At 36.8% G+C, this 21,529-nt stretch overlaps 1 protein-coding gene across 1 annotated transcript; it reads left to right on the top strand.

Moving 5' to 3' along the window:
- Positions 1–8,997: 8,997 nt before the first annotated feature.
- On the top strand, positions 8,998–19,582 carry LOC113732160 (serine/threonine-protein phosphatase PP2A-2 catalytic subunit). Its single transcript, XM_027257806.2, has 11 exons — positions 8,998–9,519; positions 11,131–11,187; positions 12,182–12,265; positions 13,451–13,522; positions 14,513–14,584; positions 16,263–16,303; positions 16,893–16,959; positions 18,429–18,620; positions 18,698–18,787; positions 18,869–18,976; positions 19,141–19,582. Exons 1-11 carry the CDS (start codon positions 9,424–9,426, stop codon positions 19,204–19,206), a joined length of 945 nt encoding a protein of 314 aa, XP_027113607.1. The 5' UTR covers positions 8,998–9,423; the 3' UTR covers positions 19,207–19,582.
- The last annotated feature ends 1,947 nt before the right edge of the window (positions 19,583–21,529 follow it).

The following is a 21,529-nucleotide window of genomic DNA, read 5'->3' as shown; positions in this document are numbered from 1 at the left end:
TTGCTTCTCCGCATCTAATTACTTTCCTCTTTGGAGATCTTGGCATCATTCACATCCCAAGATTTGCCTATCCAAATGCATCAGACTAGCAACCATTAAGCTTGGTCGGCTGTAGATTGTGCCGGGTGGAGCGTACTGAGCTTGGCGTGCGCTTGCTGCTACTGCTATTCAAACGTTACTACGTGACGGCGGTGGCTCAAGGCTGTTTCTGCGGCGGAGATACTACATACCAGGTAGGTAGCCCTTTTACTTCCATTAGATCGAAAACCTTCATTGTTGTTGAAGAGAATTACAACACTGCTGCACAAAGTGCATTCAGTAATTGTGAAAATTGAATAGGGGTGTAATTTGGGGTTAGGTGTACGGAACCACCGAAATTGAAGGCCATGCTTACCTTGGTTGTTTGGCTGCAAAAATTGACGATCCGTTTAACCAATGCAATGAGATGAGATCTTTGTATTTGTGGGTAATTTGGAGTGAACATTGTACTGAATGCACCTACATTTATGCTATTTCCCTATTGGTTTGTGAAACAAAGCTCCCTACCCTGCTTAATCCCCCATAATTTTTGGTTAGTTTGTCGATTGGCTTGGGTGTACATATCAAACTGTGGGAGGGAAATTTGCTGGTTTGCTCTGTCGTAGCGCACGATAATACTGAACCTATGTTTTGTTGTGGCCATGGGCTCTGACATACGAGTACCCCTTACGCGAGTGTGGTTACGGGTTGCAATTTTGTCTATGCTTTTCAGTACGAATCTTTTTATTACAAAACACAGATATGAAGCTTGATACGTAGAGTAGATTTGATGCCTTTGTTTGCCATACTCTTGCTTCTGAACACTCCAGTTAATGAGGTAAATCATGTTTTGTGTATTATGTGTGCCATGGATGTCCATTATTACTATCAATGCTTGTTAGCAAGTGTAAAGTAATACAACATTTTCATATCCTGAAATGTAAAAAAAAAAAAAAAAAAATTAGTAGGTTTGAACTGTGGATTCCATTAGTGGATCCAGTTTAAGGTATTTTACAAAGTTTTTGGTTTATTTATCCAAACCACTGTGTAATGCATATCGAAACAGGCCAGATGGTTGGTTAATACTACCAATGACGTCTTTTGTTTGATGCCTTTCGGCAACAGAAAACTTTTTTTCAACGTCCTTGTTTTGGTTGCATTCCTTCCGGGCATTGGCATACCCTCTGATCTGTGCTGCATCTATTTCGATCGCCTGCACACCATTTGATGTCTTCGAGTCCCCATAAAATAAAAGGTGAAATACTTACGTTTGCCTTGTATTCATGGGATGGGATAATTAGTTTGCTTGTATATAAGTCACTGCTTTGGGTCATATTTACACGTATTTAGCCTTATTTTTCCTAACAGTACCACCTATAATTTAGGAACCTCCCCTACTCCGTGTTCTAGTACGAGCATTTCTTGTCAATCAGAGAGTGGATCAAACGATCTTGACGGGTGCTTGAAGTACTATCACAATCGTACTTTAGTGCAGGTGTTTCAAAGACTGCCCTATTTGATTTGATTGATTTTTTAATGCTTTTGCATATTGCCACTAATGGCCGACTGATTCAGCTGTATTTGGAAATTACGTGTTAGATGGCCCGAGGCAAGACTAATGATAGTAGGGGTTCTAGTGCCATTGCCAAGTGGGAATACGAAATAGAGTGCTATTATGTTCAGCTGTTGCAGGAACACAAGGAAGTTGGCAACTTGTCCAAAAATAACATAAATGCCTGTGTGTTTGAGGATGTCCGGAATAGACTGAACATGAGGTTTTGCCATAAGTCATACGACTGTGACCAAGTCAAAAGAAATTACTACAGTTTCATGAGGGTTGCACGGCTATTCAAGGAAGTTGGTAACCAAACTGGCGTAGGGTGGAATGAAACATTAAAGTGCTTCTCTGCACCAGATTATGTTTGGAGATACTATGGCCAGGTTAGGGACTTGCACTTAGTCAATCCATTTTATCAAATTGGGCAATTCATCGTCTATGTCCTGTCCAGAAGTGTCTTAATTTGATTAATTACCATTTACGCCTAAGTTTCCACTTATATTTTGTTTAGGACAAAGATATAAGTCTTATCAAGAATCGGCCCAGCGACCATTACTGGAATTTGGTTGAACTTTTTGAAGATATTGGCGCCCTACGAACTTACGGCCAGTCTTCCAATGACCCACCTGTAACTGGGGAAGAGGCCCGATCAAGGCAAATGAACTATGGTAGAAATGCCGGTGACTGCACAATAGGTACTGAGGGGTCTACGCCAGGGTTGGAAATTCCAATTGATGTAGACGCTGAGAACTGCGATGCAGTCTCTGACGAGGAGCCACAACGCCGGGGTGGCAAGAAAGGGAAGCAGAAGAATAGTCGAGGTACCTCTTCTGTGCAAGAGGGTTCAAGGTCTTTGTCTGACAAGAGAAAGCGTGATGAAATATATGATCGTGCTTACGAGGAATTTGGCCTTGCAGCTAAGGCAAAGCGTTAATACTACTCCAGTAAGTCTGGATCATATAATTCTTCTGACCCCAATTCTCAGGACTCTGCCGCCAACTGTGTAAAAGAAGTGGACAAATTACAAACCTTCCTTCTTGAAGGCCAGGCCAATAAGGCATACGGTTTCTTTAAGAAAGATGTATGGAGGCAGATGTTTATAGCAATGTCCCCTGCCCAGAGGATTTCATGGATTAATAGCCTGTAACGTGATAGCCTGTAACGTGATCTTTGAAATCATGTTATTCTCCAGACGGAACCGATGACCTTGTACTTGAGAGCACTTGGTCTAGTTTTTAAATAGTCTGTTGTACGCTTATGTAGAACCGTCCCACGTACTAATTGGTGGTTTAGTCCAAACTTAGATGTTGTCCGAAGTTGTTGTTCATTGCTTTGTATGTCAAAACAGAAGTTTTAGAATTGGCAATGAAAGAAACAGAAAGATGGTATCTTGTGGTTAACTTAATGGCATGGCATGTTACACAATAAGTACTTCTATTACTAATGCGCAGCTGGCCTAATGAACTGGAGATGTAATGAATTTTTTCTTTTTTTTGGAGTTGAAAGTCCTTTCAACATTGTAACCAGAATATTATACAACAATAGGACTTCCTACGTCTTCTCTCTTTTTCTGGTTTTAAAAAAATCAGATGACTTCTACCTCTCTTGCCTCTAGCTCTCTTGGCGCCGGTACTTTATGCTGTTAAATCACCCAAAACTTTGTTGAAGCTGAGGAATAGAAAGTAACTATTGTTACTATGAGCATGCTAGTGCTTAAGTAAAGCTCAGAGAGTTAGTAAGGATATATCCCCTGCCGTACAAGACAAACAAGAAAAACTGGTCCTACCATATGAAGTCTGGGCAAATGCTGATATAGATCCAGTGATTTTAAGGCCCAGCATTACAAGCTTAATATAATTTTCAGACTCTGTATACAAACAATTTTAAGGGATATAAAATAGTACTAGTTTACATGAGCTTGGTTGGTACCTCAATTTGCTCGCTTCCATGATTTCCAGGTTAGATTCAGTAGTCAAAACATTGTTAGATTTAGTTGGAATTAGGGACCCTGCATAGTTTATTTGGGTACTTAGGTAAAGACTATCAATATGACCAAAAAGAATAAACTTAGGAAGCAAAATCTGTGTTCACAAATGGGTCGAGGCAATAGGACAAAACAAACTGAATAAAGGACTATATAACCGACTAAGGGTTGCAAGTTAACCACAAAATGTAAAGGACCACAGCTAGTACATTTCACAGTCAGTGGGGAACTGATTTTGATCCGAGCTACAACTATATAACTAAATGTGCAAGCTGTTTTCACATGTTGTTGCCTCTAGCTCTCATGGATTGCAATGTCCACATGTTGTAGGTTTAACTTACATATAAATAAATGTCCCACGAACTTGTTTTTATGGATTTCAGCATTGTCAGCTTGTACACTGGGTTTCCCTTTGTGCCTTATTTGTCCACCCAAATACATCTTTTCATCTCTCTCGGTTGGATATCCTTCATCTGTTGAACCTTCCAACGCGCTCTGTTTAACTTTGTAGATGATAACCGGAGACCATATTGTTTGCAGATAAAAGCCACAATGCAGAATATAGTTGGAGAACAACATAGTGATTCATCGTCCGATGATGAAGAACTTGAATTCTTAGCTTTGTTTGGTGTGAATGCACCTTTGAATGCACGCTACAATGTGGCGCCTGTGGGTGGCGAAAAGCGTCATTTTTATGACGGGGAAAAAAGTGAACAGGACTGGATCGATGACCTTAAAGTAGGACATCATGACAGAATGCTAAATGCCATGAGGATGGATGTTCCTTCTTTCTTAAACCTATGTGAAATTTTAGTCAACGGAAATTTCATTAAACAAGATTATCGGAAAAGGGTTCAGGCTGAAGAGGCTGTAGGCATGGCTCTACATTGTGTGAGCCATGATGAACGGCATCGAAATCTTGCCGAGAGGTTTCTCCACTCCACTGAAACGATCCACAGGAATATTAAGGAGGCATTGCAAGCTATTGTGCGTTTAGCCCCGATTCTAATACGGCCGAGGAATGAGACTGGTGTGCATCCCAAGATATACAACAGCAATGCCTTTTATCCATGGTTTAAGGTTAACAGCTTCTATTGTCCTTCCAATACCTTTTGTCCGTAGTCTTGCAAGCAATTGAACAGGATACTAGATTGTGTGGTTGTTCCCCGCTTCTAATACTAATATACACTCTTTCACTTGTTTTCACATGGTAGGACTGTGTTGGCGCTAGAGGTGGCAATATGGATAAATGGTTCATAATTGGTTTTGACTTAACGGATAGTGGATGAAATTTATCCAATCCATTTAAATCCATTTAATAAATGGATCTAAATGGATGGATCTAAATGGATTAAATACAAACCAATTATCCATTTATAATCCATTTAAATATTTTCGTAACTTTTTTTTTTGTCAGATCCTTCGGTATGAAATAGCCACTTTGGGCCCTGACTAATCCGGAGTTGAGCCAGGTTGCACCCCATAAGAGGCGCAAGCTCTCCCTATAAGAGTTGTAGTGCTTCTGGTAAAAATGCATTTTTAGGTGCTAAAAGCAAAACGTTTGATGAATATCATCCTATAAAATTAGGAGTAAAAATTTTTGTGTTCAAAACACTTTTAGCAAAAGGTTAAATTTGGTACTTTTATAGTAGCTTTTGTGATTTAAAAAATAAAACATTGAATTTAATCATTTTATCCTATATTATGAACTAAATAAAGAGATAAATACATTTAAAATTTTTTAAATTACATATTATCCAATACAATAAGTATTTATTGAACAATATCTCCAAATAATATATTTTAAAGCATTTAAATACTTAATAAGTATTTTTATTAAAAACTCTATTGAAAAATTATTTTTTAATAAGTTATTGTAACTCGCAACAGGCCCTTAGTAGAAGGCAAAGAACATGTGATTATTAAGCAACTAAAGGGAAAAATCTACAAAAAAGAAAAGACGAAAATATACTGAAGGAAGTAGAAGACAATAACAAAAAAGGATTCTTCTCAGATTTAACAAACTCATAGAGGCCAGTTGTCAATATTTTGACTGTGTTTCTAGCTCCACTTCTTGTGAACGTGATGATGTTCTCTAGTTTTGTGGGCCCACAACGATGACGCTTTCTGGAAGGAAGAGAAGAAGTTATTTGTGAGTCCTGGGTCCGTCTTTCCATTGCATTCTATTTTGCTAAATGGATTTATATGGATCAAGTGGATAAACCATGTAAATCCATCAATTTAATTGGTTTTAAATGGATAACCATTTAAAACCATCACACTTTTTCTAGTCATCCAAATCCATTTAAACTTGGTTTATATGGATGGATAAATGGATTTGAATCCATTTTGCCACCTCTAGTTGGCGCTATAGACGGAACTCTGATTCCCGCCAGTGCGCCACTAACTCGGCAACGTGCTTTTCGTAGTAGAAAAGGCAAAATTTCATAGAACGTGCTAGCTGCTTGTGACCACGACATGCGATTCACTTATATTTATGCTGGTGTTGAAGGGAGTGCTCATGATACTAGAGTTTTTCAGCATGCTGTGTTGTCCCCTGATTCTTCATTTCCAATGCCGCCTGCAGGTTAAGTTATCCTTCCTAATGTTTGTCTTTTCACAATTGTGAAACTGGTTTAAGTTCAACTGATTGTGTAAGCTCTCCGGGCCTAAGCAACATGGTTTCCCTTCATCTATGTCCTCAACTAGGTAAATACTATCTTGTTGACTCGGCTTACAAGAATATGCCTGGTTTTTTGGCCCCGCATAAAGGCCACAGATACCAACGAGACCAGTTTGGCGGGGAATCTGGTGGACCAAGAGGCAAGTATGAGCTTTTCAATCACCGTCACTCGCAACTCCGCAATGTCATTGAGCGGACCTTCGGCGTGCTAAAGGCTAGATTCTCAATCTTGAAAGGGCCAATGCCGAACTACTTGATGAATAGACAAGTAGAATTGGTAATTGCCTGTTGTGTATTACATAACTTTATCAGGGATGAGCATCCGCATGATGAGTTGTTTGCAAGGGAGTCCGGGGAAGATGAAGAAGATTATGCCGATCCGGGTGCACAACCCCAGCAAATTGACTTATCTGCTGCGGCACAGCGCAATTGGAATAGTTTCCGGATGGCCATAACCGATCACATGTTCGACCACCGGAATGGGAGACATGTTCCACACTAGTATGCCTGTGGTGTGCTAGTTTGATGCTCAAACTTAGCTTCAAGTGTTTCTGTACTATATGAAATATTTGTACGTAATGGCTAAAACTGTAACGGGGAACTGATGTGCCTTTTGCATTCCAATTTGCCTTTATTTTGGATATTCTGGACTGATCGCTATGTAACCTTGTGCTAAGATATGTGTTTTCTCTGTTTACACAAGCCAAGTGGGGCGAAATGAACACGGAAATTAGTCACAGGCTATAATCTTTGTTTTTAGATTATTCTTTTGTAGCTAATGTGCTAGGCATATGTTACAAGTCTAACACAGTTGACATGTCAATATATTGATTTGCTATATGACATTAGCGAGTAAAGGAATGTTGGTTATGAGCTGCTGCATATCCTTGCTTTCATTTGTAGCCTTATAAATAGAGTTGCAATTTTACTCCGTACTATGGCCAGGTGTAGAATGTCATGATGCAATGGCTGAACCTGAGGTATGAATAGCAGACATTGTTATTTCAATGTAGGACTTATTTTTATATCTGCTGCATTTATCAATGGATTCCTGTCAATTTTTGTATGCCCCCGTTCATAATGGCCACTCATGTTAATTGACTGGGGCCTCTGTTTAGCTGTGCAACCAGCAATCTGCCACTTTTTTGCCAATCCTTTGTTGCACTTCGTAACATTGGGCCTGTTTAGCAACATTACCCAGGCAAAACTGCACCTTTTAGTTCCACGTTTATAGCAAATGCGAGGAATGTTCATAGCAAGCTTTGAAATGATCATTGCAATCTCAGGTCAGGAAACTACCCTATTCGCTTGGCGTGCCATTGTTTTATGTTCTGGTTTTCATAAAAGGCTCAAGCAGGAGAATTTGGGTGCTGATTTTAATTTACTACCCTCGTAGCCTTCACCTTTGCATATTATGGATCCGGATCATATTCCCAATTCTCCTGACCGTTACAGCCTTTTATGTCTATTTTAAATCGCTTGCCGAGACTATGTTTCAGATAAGGCAGTTGATTGCCTAACCAACAATCAAAAGGTTAGCGCCATATTTTCCAGTGAAATTTGCAGCAATCCAAACAACATACTTGAACAAGTGCAATCCAAACAAGTTTCCATGTTTTCCGTCGGAAAACAACAGTGATTTTCCATCGAAAAATCGCAATCCAAACGCCACCTAAGAATTTCTCGAAGATGAAGATGGTAACAAAAAAGAAGATTTCGTTTAGCTCCTCTTGACCCTCAAGAAAATGCCACCGAAAGATTCATCCAAAATATCCCACAAAATTTCACTCCTAAACTCGCTTCACTCTCTAGCTGACGACAACCTTAGCCTTTGCCTGATTATAGACGACCGGGCCATCAAATCCCCGTATAAAATTATTGCAGAATTCGGTCAAAAGAAGGTGAAGTTCGAGGATATTCTCATTGATATGGTTGTCAAGCTATCCACATTGAAATCAGATTGCAAGACTCTGGAGGGAAGGTGAAAGCTGTATCAATCATACGACATGTTTTTTTGCGGATAAAAGGGTTCTTTCGTTGCTTCCAGGTGTTTTAGGGAAGCATTTTTATAAGAAGAAGAGGAAAATTCTGGTGCCGTTGGATTTGAGGAGTAGGGATAATTGGAAAGAGCAAATTGAAAGGGGTAAATTCGGCATTTTTATGCTTTGGGAATCGCACGGGCACTTAGATCTGGTATACTTAACGACTAAATCTAACAGAATAGCCTCGAGTTTTAACTTTGGACATGTCAGTAGCCAAAATCAAACTTTTAATAGTTTAGTGACCAAAACTCGACGATTGCAAAAGTTTGGTGACCGTCTGTATAATTTGCTCTTCTTTTTATTACTTTTAATTCTAAGAAAATTTATTGAGGCGAGACCTATTCTCGTTTATAGTTTTTAATTAACATGAATGAGTTCACCTTAAAAAAAAGACTGAAAATCAATATTAATATTTTTAAACAATAGATACAAATATAATAATTTCTAAAATTAGAGTTCTGTCTTTAAGTCATATGTCACTTGATTTTCTAACATCAATACGCTCCTACCCTCTCCTGTATAGTATTTCTTCATGTGTTTTCGATAAAAGTGAGGTATGAAACTAAAAAATAATTATTAATGAGCAAATAAACGTCTCAATGATAAATGTAACATGCACTGGTCAGCATGAGTTAGATTAGCTAAATCTAATAGTTTTTTTTTTTTTTGAAGAATTAACTAATTAGGTGCACGAGTCTTTCAAAAATGATGTGCACAATGAGGTCTCAAAAGAAAATTTCATTTTCAGTTTTTGAGATATCAAAAAGAAACAACGAACAATTTCTCAATCCCCCAAAAAAAAAAAAATGACACACACAACAGAGTGTGTTAAAAACGCAGATCATTGAAGAAATTCAGGATCCATTCCGTCTCTCTCTCTCTCTCTCACGCACTCACACCCGCACACACTGTGTCTTACACTCAATTGGAGAGAGCGGTTTTTTCCATTTAAATACCATTTACAAACACTCCGACTCCTCCCGATTTATCTCCCTAAAAAAACCAATCATTTCTTCCTTCTACAATTAATCAGGGAAAGCCCTCGTAAAATCGTTGTAGAATTCATTAAAAAAATCGATCTTTGATTGTGCTTAAAGAGGAAGGAGAGCAAGAAGGAAAAGGTTAACAGGAGAGGAAAATGAGCAGCGCGGATCTGGTGACCACGAGTTCCAATGGAAATCTTGATGACCAGATTTCTCAGCTCATGCAGTGTAAACCCTTGTCCGAGCCTGAGGTAATGATTTCAGTATTGTTTTTTATTTTTGCATTTGTGGCTTTTGTTTATAGACTCTTTGCGGATCTGAGATTAATATTTTTCTTGAAGTTGAGCTGGAGGTTGCATGAACAATTAGATTCATGTTTTAAGATTTGTAGCATATTTGGAACAGGTTTGATGGATTGCATGTAATTAATTCGAATTTTTTAACTTTGTTTGAGAAAAATATTTGGGAATTAGGGTTTTTTGAATTGTAGTATATAATTGGGAGATTTGTAATGAAGTAGAATAGCATTGCAGTTTAGGTTTTTTATTTGGTTTCTTGATAGTGTTAAATGTTAGCTGTTGTTGTTTGTGGAAATGGGGATTTTTTTCCATTGGTTGACAGAATTCATAATGGTGTTTAAAGGAATGAAGGATGTGGAGAAGAAAGGAGAAATCTTTGGGGCTGTGTATTTTGGTTTAGAGAAGCTGGACTAGGGACAGATGTCTCGAATAAATAAATAGCCAGCAATGAAAGTCTCTGGTAATGAAGTTTTGAGTTTGAAGAATTTTGATTGCGAGTTTAGTGAAGATAAAACATTTGCTGTAAAAAAAACAGTCCTTTTTTTTTCTGCCGCTGGGGGGAGGGTGGTGTGGGTATGTCAACTGTTGGAACGCTGGGTTGACTACTTGGATGCAGTAGCATCAATTGACTGGATGCTCTCTATTTCTGATTGTTAGTTGGACTTTTTCCGGAAATGTTGATGGTCAAAGCGATTGAAAGAAGCCAAAGAGGCTATATCAGATTGTATAAACATTATAGAGGAAAGAAAAACTGAGGTCAGCAGTGCTAGAGATTTTTGTGAGTGGCAAGAGGGAGAGGGACAGAGGTGCATGTAGAAATTGTAATTGGCTTATGGTGAGTATAGTCTATATGGTTGAGGCTACTAGTCTTGCAATGTAAGAAGAGATAGTTGAAAGAAGTTATTGTTACCATATTATGGCTAGAGTTACATTATTTCCTTGTTAGTTTTCTTCAAAAATAACCCATTTTGAACTTTCCAGAAGGACCAATGCTGGAGTACTTTTAGGCAGGAACTTATGTTCAAAGCTTGTAGTGTATTAAGCTCAGTATTGGCTGTATTTGGGTGTACGTCACTCGAACAAATTGAAGATTGTCAGACTAGTTCATTGACATGCTTGGCTTTTAGTAGCTCTGATTTGGTTGTCAGTCTAGCATGTCTGTGTCTTTTTCCATCAGTAAATAACACTACCATTTTTTCCCTCTTAGCCATTTCAGATGTATGAATCGCTTTTTCATGCTTTTTTTTCGTAAATTATATGTACTTTATCTAATTACATTGGAGAACAGCAACGTTTAGGAAAATTTAAGATACCATATAATGTGCCTTTATGATAAGATCCTCTCTCTCTCTCTCTCTCCGTGTGTGTGTGTATGTGTGGCCTTGGTGCAAGTGTTTTAATGCTAATTAGGAAGAGGGATCAGTAATATCTTTGTCCCCTTTTTGAGAAGGTGGATTATTTGTTTTACTCTTTAAAGCCATTTTGTGTTCTTTTTGGGTTCTCTAGTATTGTTGCTGAAAGGATAACCTGGACTTCAGTAGACTCTTCTTTTACTGGACGCAGGTTAGGGGTTTATGTGAAAAGGCGAAAGAAATCCTAATGGAAGAAAGTAACGTCCAGGTATTGTTGCTTTTGCTTATTGTTTTGCAGTGCTGTGCTTCACTGTGCATGGTTGAGATCTACTGCTCAATTAGTATCTACACGTTGTTTTCAAAGGCTTATGGGGTTGAGAAGTATTATGGGATGCACAACATGAATTCACTCAATATTAAATTTGTGGATGTGTAACTATATTTAATGTAAGGTATCTATTTAACAACAAAGAGACCAAGTTCTGGAAGTTAGTTATCTTTCCCATCATCCCTTTTTTGGAAATACTAAATATGTCAAAGATTTTTTTCCTAATAAAAAAAATGTGGCAAAGTGCAGTTTCAATTGATGTTCTACTTGCTTGAGAATGACCATTTTGCGATAAGTTTGAGCAGAATAGTGGTGTTTATATGTCTTTTGCCTTGATTAGAAGTAGATGTTATATCTCATGTTTGTAAATTTTTCCAGTAAACCTTTGACGTGCTAAATTATAAATACTTGTCAACTTATGATGTCGTTTGATATTTCCTTTAGTTTTTTAACCTTGATACACAGGTAATTACAAAATTCTCTAATCATTGGTTTTATTAGCATGTTATTTGAAGCTTGTTTTGTTCTTTGTGCTAGTATGATCCCTGATGTATGTTGTAGTTGCATCGAATATCGTGTTCGCTAGTGGGCCTCAAATTGGGTTGTATATATTTCTGAATAGTTTCAAATTAGTGTTGTATTCTCTTTTTTTCAAGCAATATTTATTTTGTCAAAAAGAAAAAAAATGAGAAAGATAAGTGAGGGATCTTGGATAATTTATGATTTTATTGACATGTTTTCTGCTTGGTATTGATTCTCGCATATAAGTGCATGTCAGGGATCATGCTCATGTCAATGATTATATTGAAATATTGTTGCATATAATTTCATTTTGAAAGTATTTGGCTTGATGATGCTGCAGTTCAGTGAACTTGAAGATGTAATGGATTTTCTTTTTCTATTCACGATTAGTTCTGTTATTTCTTTCATGCAGCCTGTAAAAAGCCCAGTGACCATATGTGGTGACATCCATGGGCAATTCCATGATTTGGCTGAACTTTTTCGCATTGGAGGGAAGGTACTTTTCATCAGCTGTGACAGTTGTATTGTCTTTTTGTTTTTGTCTTTGAGCTAGCAGAAGTAAAATTTGAGCCCAGCCAAAGGAATGTCACTGGGATCGAAGTGGTCTTCTGATTTTATAACAGGTTGAAATGTTATATATGGTAACTTTATTTTTTGTGATTTGTTGCCTCACTTTGAAATTTCTGTGTATGCCTTGGTACTTGCTTGTATGGTTTGTGATGTACTGTATTTCATTCAATGTGTATGCACTTGTGTATGAGAACTAAGAATTTAGGTTTGTGACTCTTTAGGTACTGCTTTGGTTGCATATTAAGCCCTTTGGTAGGTGTTTGGTGTTTTTAATGTTATTGGAATTGCAGTTAAGCATGGCTAATTCTGCTTAATATCTTTTTTAGTCATATCCATTATTCTCTGTGCACTCACTGAATTTGATTTTTGATTTTTGTGTATAACGGATTTTGCTGTGACATGTTTGCTTGTAATGTTATTTTATTTTCAATGATCAAGCTGAAATAGAAAATTCAATGTAAATGAATCCAAATTCCCAGGGATTTTTTCCAATAACCCTTAATTGTGAAGATGATTTTGTTACTATCAGCAATGTAGTTAATATATCTTTGCTGCAAACTTAATTATGAATTTAGACATGCTATGACTATTAAACTTCCAGAATTCCCATGGATGTTTTCCTCCTATCCCATGTTTTCTTATACATCTTATTATAACTGTACTAGAATTTGAATACATGGCAAAATGGAAACTTTGACTAGTCAATTTTTTTCATATTTTTAGAAAGGACGAAGCAAATGGTGACTATTGGTTGTTACCAGTGCTCAGGATTGGTTGCCATGGTTTACAGGATTGGAATGAAACAATCTGCCATTTAATATTGGTTTCTAGATGCCACTTTTCTGGAAAATTTCAATTTTGTCGATGGTGTTGTCACAGATGTCTTCTATGCAACAAAGAAAGAAATGTTTTATTTCCTTCGTTTGCTTGTTTGGCGTATGTGCATATTTATGTCGGTGGAATCTTGTATGGATTATGTAGGTCATTTACAGGATACAGCTGGTACAATGGATGTTTATTTGTTATGCTGAAAAAGTTCGTTCTTGATTGTTTCCTGTGACTTTCGCACATTTAAAATGGAATTGGCTTATTGCTTCATTGTTGTTGCCAGTGTCCAGATACAAATTATCTGTTTATGGGAGACTATGTTGATCGTGGGTATTATTCTGTCGAAACTGTAACAGTAAGTACCAGCTAAACCTAAGCTATATGTGCTTTAAATTTATCTTATATCTATGCTTTGAGAAATCTGTTTAATAATCGCAAATCTTTTTTATGTGTTTCGATAGGATCTGCTATCTACACTTTTGAGTAGTCTGTCTTGTGATAACAAATCTACGTTTGTTATTTTAGACCTGTTTTGCTTCTTGTTACAATTTTATTCTCAAATGTAGTCATAGATGTATCTGAATCAAGGTAAATGTCTTTGCAAAGTGTAAGTAAATCAAGAGAGAGAACAGAACATTGTTATTTCTTGAATAATAATTAATTAGAGCATAGATATATCTTGTGCATATTGTTCACTGTTTGTCTTATAAAGCTGTATAGTATTTGTGGCACAAGTTCTTTAGATGTGCCTGGAAATAATAATATACATTTGGATAAAGCTGAGCTACTTTATAGCATATTTCATGCATTTAGTTTTTGTGGCTAGTTGTGAGATAGTTCTTAGCAGGGATCTGGTATAGATGTTAAAGTATGTTGCTCAACAAGATTAACTCATGGACCAAAAGTATAAGCAAGTTGGATGAAAAAATTGGTCTCTTTGCTCCAGTACCTGTCAAAATTCTGAATTATTGACTCATTTGTTCTAGATCTCTAAAATTTTGATTTACAGGGAATTGAGCCAATTAATTAGGTTAGTCTGATCTGGATCCTTAATATTTTCCATTTTGCAGCCTTTATGAAGCTGTTCCTAGTGATTTTAGAGTGATGAGATTGCACTTTGATGGATTATATCAATGAAACGCAAAAGCACCAATTGCTGGGCTAATACAATAAAAGGAAGCTCATTTAAAATGGTTGCTTAAAGTCTTTGCTTTCCCGATTTCAAATCAAATTTTTGTGTGTTGATAATTGTCTATGAAGGGCATGGCTTTAGTGTAAAGCACTGAGATTCTATTATCTGGTAGAGCTTGAATTTTGTTAACTTGTTTGCTCTTGTTTTGATCAGCTTTTAGTGGCTCTTAAAGTGCGCTATCCACAACGAATCACTATTCTTCGAGGGAATCATGAGAGTCGGCAGGTACTGGTTTACACCTCTTACCGTCTTTTAGCAAAGACTGATTAAATATTTTGCCATGTTTTGCTGATAATCTGGACCCATCTTTATGAATTTTTCATTTTTGCTGTTGAAACATAGATACTAAAGCATATCTTCCTCAGATGTTGTTTGTCATTTGCAACTTACAATTTTTCCCCTCTTATGTCATTGCCTTCTGTTCTGAAGGTCAGGATCAGGGTGAGGAGGGTATAGTAATGTCGTTTCTGGACAGCTGACTTTCTTGAGACACCAGGTTGAGCTGGAAATTTATTCTAATGTCTAATAACCTTGCCCTTGTATGGCAATACAAGCAATTAAAAAACTGAGATGTTGGATGCTTAACAGCTCAAGGAGTTTTTTTTTTTTTTAAGTTCTTGATGAATTTGAGATTGCGAACCTATGGCGATTATTGGGTGGCTTTTATCTTAACAAATGGTTGTGACAGAGCTCAATTTTTGGAGTTATCATGTTTGGAGGGGAACGATGCTATGTTTTCTTTATTTAGATAAGTGTGAAATAACCTTGCTCATTTGTGGTGAGAAGGATGTGGGGAAGGTGATGTTTTATATTTAAATTGTATTTATGTTGATTCATCATGTTTCGTGAATTATGACTGACCAACTTGTGCTTAAAACACTTGTTTTTCCCAACAAAACCTACAGACCAGCGCTGCATTATCACCTTTCTCCACGGCCATCCCCCGCCACTCAACCTACCCTCCCCCTCCTCAACCCCCACTGCTGCACCCTCCGACCCCTGCCTCCTTCCTCCTCTACCTGGCCGTCTTCCCTCTTTTCTCCCCCACTCACCCAGTCCTCCACGGCCCCCATCAAGGTGGCAACTAGATCTGGTCACAATCTGGTCTGGATCCTGTCACAACCAGGTCTATTTGTGGAAGGGGGTGGAGGACTGGTTGGATGGGGAAGAAAAGAGGGGAGAGAGAGGACGGACGGGAAAGGAGGAAAGAGGGAGGAGGGGCAGCTTTGGGGTTGGGTGAAGGGTTGACGGTGGGGTGGGGAGGAGGAAGGAGGGAGGGAGTGACGGTGGGAATGAGCAGCTGTGATGGATGAGTCGTGGGTGGGGCTGAAAGGGGGGGGGACGTGGTGGGGAGAGGTGGAGGGGAGGTTGAGGAACAACCCAAAAAATGCCCAGACCTAACAGTTTTCTAATAACTTTTTCTTCAGTAAAATTTTTTTTTGAAAACACCCAATCTGGATGAGCTCGTATGCATTAATGCTGTTTAAATGAAAAGTACGCTTTCACTCCTTTCCAATTTAGTCACTTGGTTTCTATTCTCTACTGGATATTTTGTATGGCAGACCATACTTTCGTTATTGTCCAAGCTAAAATGTATGCCTATGTTGCATATTGTTTTCAGTGGATTCTTCCTGCTGTTGTCAATGGTGTCTGTTTGCTTTTGAGTGGAGCTGTGTACTGTAGTTTGCTATGCATGGTCTTTTCTATTTGACATTCTATGATTTTGTGGTTTGGATGCAGATTTTTCGTGATTTTTTTCATTTATTTGTTTTATTGCTTTGCCTTGTTTAGGTATGATCTTTTAAATCCTTTTACTGCCATATTGTTTTCAAGTTTCAAGACACAAAAAAGTATCTGTGCTTAGTAATAGGGGCTAAACATGTCTTTTGGTTTTTGCTTGCAGATTACACAAGTCTATGGATTTTATGATGAGTGCCTGCGGAAGTAAGTTCTATTTCTTTCTAACACTCATACCACCTCCTCTTCCAGCCATTTGATTTATATTGATTTGGAAACTGTATTTTCCTTTTCTCTTCTGAGGAAACTAGATAGATCACTTGACTTATATTCAGTTTTCCCTGAATTTGGTGGCAGGAAGTCTGCAAGTGTAAAAGGATTATTAGATGTGAAAGTACCAGTTACGATTGTACATATTGAAACTAACATGACACGTGACACAAAGGAACATGCCGGCAATGCTAACAAATTATTGTAGAGTTTTTTTTTTCCGGTTGCCAGTTGTGCAATATGAGTGGTTTCAAGATGAATGCTATGTTTAATGATTTTGTGAAATTTAGATTCATTCTGGAGTACCATGGGTAGGTTTTCTTTCAGAGGAATTATGGGTTTCAGGATATTGCCCCAAAAGGATATCTAACGAAAATATTGCAAGTTCATGAGAACATGAGTTCCCTAATCATGATGTCTTGCTCAAATAATACGATAATATCTTTTACTTTATCTTTTCCGCTGATGGGGCATGAAATTTGTTTTTCATTTTAATTTGTTATATTTGTTTCTTAATTTTTAACAGGTATGGAAATGCTAATGTTTGGAAGATATTCACTGATCTTTTTGATTATTTTCCATTGACTGCGCTGGTTAGTATGGTTTCTACTCTTGGGGTTTTCCTCCTCTTCTTCCCATCCTCTTCCTCTTCTCCTCCAATTGAAATGATTCTCCTTTTGTTTATTGGGTCTTCATAGTCTCGTTTAAAAACATTGATAGATTAATTTACACGTTCTCTTAAAAAATTGATAGATTAAGCTACATGTTCTAATATTACAAAATTATGCTGATTTTATCTCATAATTTGTCTAACTCAGGAAAATTTGGATTTTGTAGTGAGCTTAGCTTTAAATAAGGTGCCATGCGCTATAGCCCCAGACAGACCTTTGCACCATGATGCACTATGGGTGACTAATAATTGTGCAAGTGGCATTTTGATTGTGTATATTCTACTCACACCAATAGTTGGAAAATTGAAATTTTAACTTTCTTGGATGCTTTAATTTTCTTCATAGTGACCGTCCTAAATGACTTCCTCCATTATAACTTTCCCTACCTTCTTTTTTAGCAAACTTTGGACATGTAAAACATAATTAACCAAGCTGATATTGGAGATTACTGTATATGTATGTCCATTTGTATATACTCAGCCAAGTAAAGCAAATGAGTGTTTAACCAAGTGTCATTTTGATTCTTTATATTCTACTCAGGAAAATTGAAATTTTAACTTTCTTGGACATTTGAATTTTCTAAATTATGATATGACTGTCTAAAAGACTTGCTACATTATAACTTTCCCTACCTGTTTTTTTTGTAAAGTTTGAACATGTAACTTTTAGTTCATAATTTCCTATGGTATTATTGATGCACTATTAACCAACCAAATAAAACAAATGTGTATTTATATGTGGGCTTTTATTGACAATTTTTGGTAACGTAAAGTGCTAGCACTGGACTCTCCTTTAATGGACCAAAAGTTCCCTTGTGATGTCATTTAATGAGTGTGTTCTCCTATTCTAAGAAAAACTCCATCAAATAAAAATCAGGGACGAAATTCATTTTTTTTTCTGTCAAGTCAAAACCTTTGATTGGTCTTCTACTTTAAAAAGACTTTCTATCGCCCACCCTTAGGTTCTCAAATGTGGTGTCAAGTAATACTCTCTTGTTGCTACCTCACTCCGAAGCTTAATATTAATTTGTTAAAATTACAAACAGTCCATGTTATGTTGCGAGAACAAAATGTTTGGTCAGTATTTTATCAAGGACATCTTTGGCAGTTGGTGATAAATAGGATTCCAAGTTATTTTGAGAATTCAATAATGCTTTTCAGCCAATATTCCATTATTTATGACTTTAACCTTTGAACTCATCAACGCATCACTGGCAATCAGTTATTGTGCATGAAAATTTTCTCACTTTTCTGGGATTTAGTTTGATGTATTGACAAATTATGCCTCATGAACTTTAATTTCTGGACTTTTTTTTTTTATTTTGAGATTCTTATTTCTTGTGCTTTTGCTCTGCATGTTCTGACAGATTTTTTTTTTTATTTCTTTGCTAGGTTGAGTCAGAAATATTTTGTTTGCATGGTGGATTGTCCCCATCTATTGAAACCCTTGATAACATAAGAAATTTTGACCGTGTTCAAGAAGTTCCGCATGAAGGCCCTATGTGTGATCTTTTGTGGTCTGACCCAGACGATCGTTGTGGTTGGGGGATTTCTCCTCGAGGTGCTGGATACACATTCGGGCAGGTATCTTTTGTGGTAATTTCTGGTCTGTTCTTGTTTAGGTATGGTTTTCTCATGATATTGTATTGTCTACTTTTTAGGACATATCGGAGCAATTCAACCATAATAACAACTTAAAGCTCATTGCGAGAGCTCACCAGCTGGTTATGGAGGGTTATAATTGGAGCCATGTAATTAGCCAACCTCAGCCTGTATCCTATGTTTATTAGAAACTTTTGCTTCTGGTCAGTTGATTGAAATGTATATTGCAGGAACAAAAAGTAGTTACTATATTTAGTGCACCGAATTACTGTTATCGCTGTGGAAACATGGCATCTATATTGGAAGTGGACGACTGCAGAGGCCACACATTCATCCAGGTTTCTCTCTCCGTCTCTTGCCTTTGTCCATCCCCTTCTTGGGTTTTTTTACTATGCTTGTTAAAATTCGTTGTTATTTCTTCACTTACCTTTTGGGGTTTATTGAGACTTATCTTCAGTAATGATTGTAATGAAATGGTCTGATTGCTGGGAAAATTTTATAGTTTGAGCCAGCTCCAAGGAGGGGAGAACCTGACGTGACCCGGAGAACACCTGATTATTTCCTGTAAATCCTTTTGATAGTTGCTGACTGCATACATGGTGGTGGTTGATTCTGGTCATCATATATGTTCGAGGTTAGTCATGTTTAGCCGCCTGCCAGAGTTCAGTCAGTGGTTGAAGGCCAAAGAGGCGGCGGCTTTGTAGAATGATTGATAGCTGAGGTCCGAACATCCAATTGATTTAAATTCTACTCTAACCTAGGAGGGTGGAGGACGAGGCAAGGCTGTGATGATGCTGTGTATTGTATCGTTTATTTTTGTTTTTTCTTTCTCTGTTAATTCCCATAATTATGTGTTTTACTATATCTATATTTATGTTGCTCTGATAAAATATTTCAGCAAAATTGGGATTGACTTTGATATAGATGAAGAGATTCATGATTCAGCGGCTTGCTCTTTTTGGGATCCTTTGCGGCATAAAACTCTCTTTTAAGTCTTCGAAGTTTTGAACCCTCGTAGGACTCTGCATATACTGTTTAAATTGTAATTAGGCATGTTAGTAGTTAGGATCCTTTGATTCAGATTTAGATCAATAGAATTTAATTAGATTTAGATTCAAATCTAGACCTAAACCCTTATGGGTGGTATGAAAAGGTATATCTAATGAGTATCTGTGATATTGTTTTGAATGTATGGTAAAGAATTAAAGTAAAAATATTTTGGAAATTATAGAGTTTCAAGAATAGCATAAATGACATGCAATTTTTATTTTTGAATAATAAAATTAACATTCAAGATGTTGAATATAATATTATGAATTCAAAGAAAGTACTATTATCAACTAAAACTACTTGTTTTCAAAGGTTCATCTGCATTTTACATTCAATTTTGCATTTGTTTGTTTTTACTTTTTCTACTTTTCCGAAATATATAAATGTTTGTACCAATTATAATGATATAGAATATTAGATTATTTCATTTATATATGTATTTTTGTAAGATTTGATTTAAATCTAGGTTTAGTTTTGAATTATATAAAATTAAAATCTAACCAAACTATAACTCATTTATAGGGTTTGGATTTGATAAATTAAATTCAAATCCTATCGAAATATATTAGGTCTAAATTAGATCGGGATAAAATTTCATCCATGGACATTCTTAATCATAATTCAGAGTTAAAATTAAAGACTGAAAGTAAAACTCTACTCGGGCTCGGATTGATTTGAGATGGTCCCATCACCAGGGTCAAATCAAAGGACGTTTTTTTCCTTTTCTTCCGGATATAAGGAATTTCGCAAATAAACCTAATTTCAGAGGTTGACCTCAAAAGCCGGCACTTTTAAGGTTCCCTGGGACTTATCCCCCAAACCCCCAAGAACGATGTGGGAAATCAAAGGACGTCTTCGTTCCAGCACTTTTCTAAGTTTGAGCGTGAGGTGAGGTTGAAGCAGACCCTTGAACAGCTAGGCAGCTAGCTACAGAGACATTGGGTATACAATACGTCATCTTACGTTTGCTCATCATCGAGGTTGAAGTTATCTTCTTAATTTGGGATTAAAATTTATTGGCTATTCAAAATGGAAAAGAAAAAAAAAAGCTCTCTTTGGATTTGTCTTTAATTTTTGAAAGCATATTACTATAGTTCTATTTAAAAGTTGAAAGACGGATCAAATTATTTGATATCCGAATTAGATTCGACTCGATAATAGCTTGTTTATGCTCAACTTGCTAGAATTTGGTTTGCTAACTAAGCTAATATTTTGTATATTTCATAAATCTGCAAATGCAACCTGAATTAAGCTTAATTCTAATTCACGTCCAAAAAGTTTAAATTACTCGAATTTGATTCAATAATAGCCGTTAGTTTAGCAGCACTAGTTTAGAAAAGGTACCATGAGCTTTACTTCCATCATTATCATTATCATTACTATATAAAAGATACCATGAGTCATGGTACTTTAGAGTGCGAGGGTAAGCAGCTTCTGATCTTACTTTTTGGTATTCCAATTATGTCCTTTTAAATTTATTGTTAAAGCTTTATATAATCGTAATTGTGGGTTAAAGTGTTATTATTGCATCATCTGGCCACCTCACTCCATTTAGGCAAAAGAACCACAAAACCAATAGCACATACCGTATTGCATCCAAGGGAAGACAAAAGGTCATAAGTGACTAGAACTCCAAAACTAAAAACATCAGATTTAATAGAGAAGATGCCATCCATTGCATATTCTGGGGACATGTAACCACTCCAAAAAAAAAAAACATCCAGGATATAGTTGTAAGTGGTAGTGCATTAATGTTAAGCTGAATGCTACCAAGGATTTGCATTTGCGGCTTACTATGTTCCAACTACTCTTCTCGTGTTTGCTTCTGTCTCATCCCCTCC

Source organism: Coffea arabica, chromosome 2e (assembly GCF_036785885.1).
Source record: "Coffea arabica cultivar ET-39 chromosome 2e, Coffea Arabica ET-39 HiFi, whole genome shotgun sequence".
NCBI lineage: Eukaryota > Viridiplantae > Streptophyta > Magnoliopsida > Gentianales > Rubiaceae > Coffea > Coffea arabica.
This window is presented reverse-complemented; position numbering and strand designations above follow the sequence as displayed.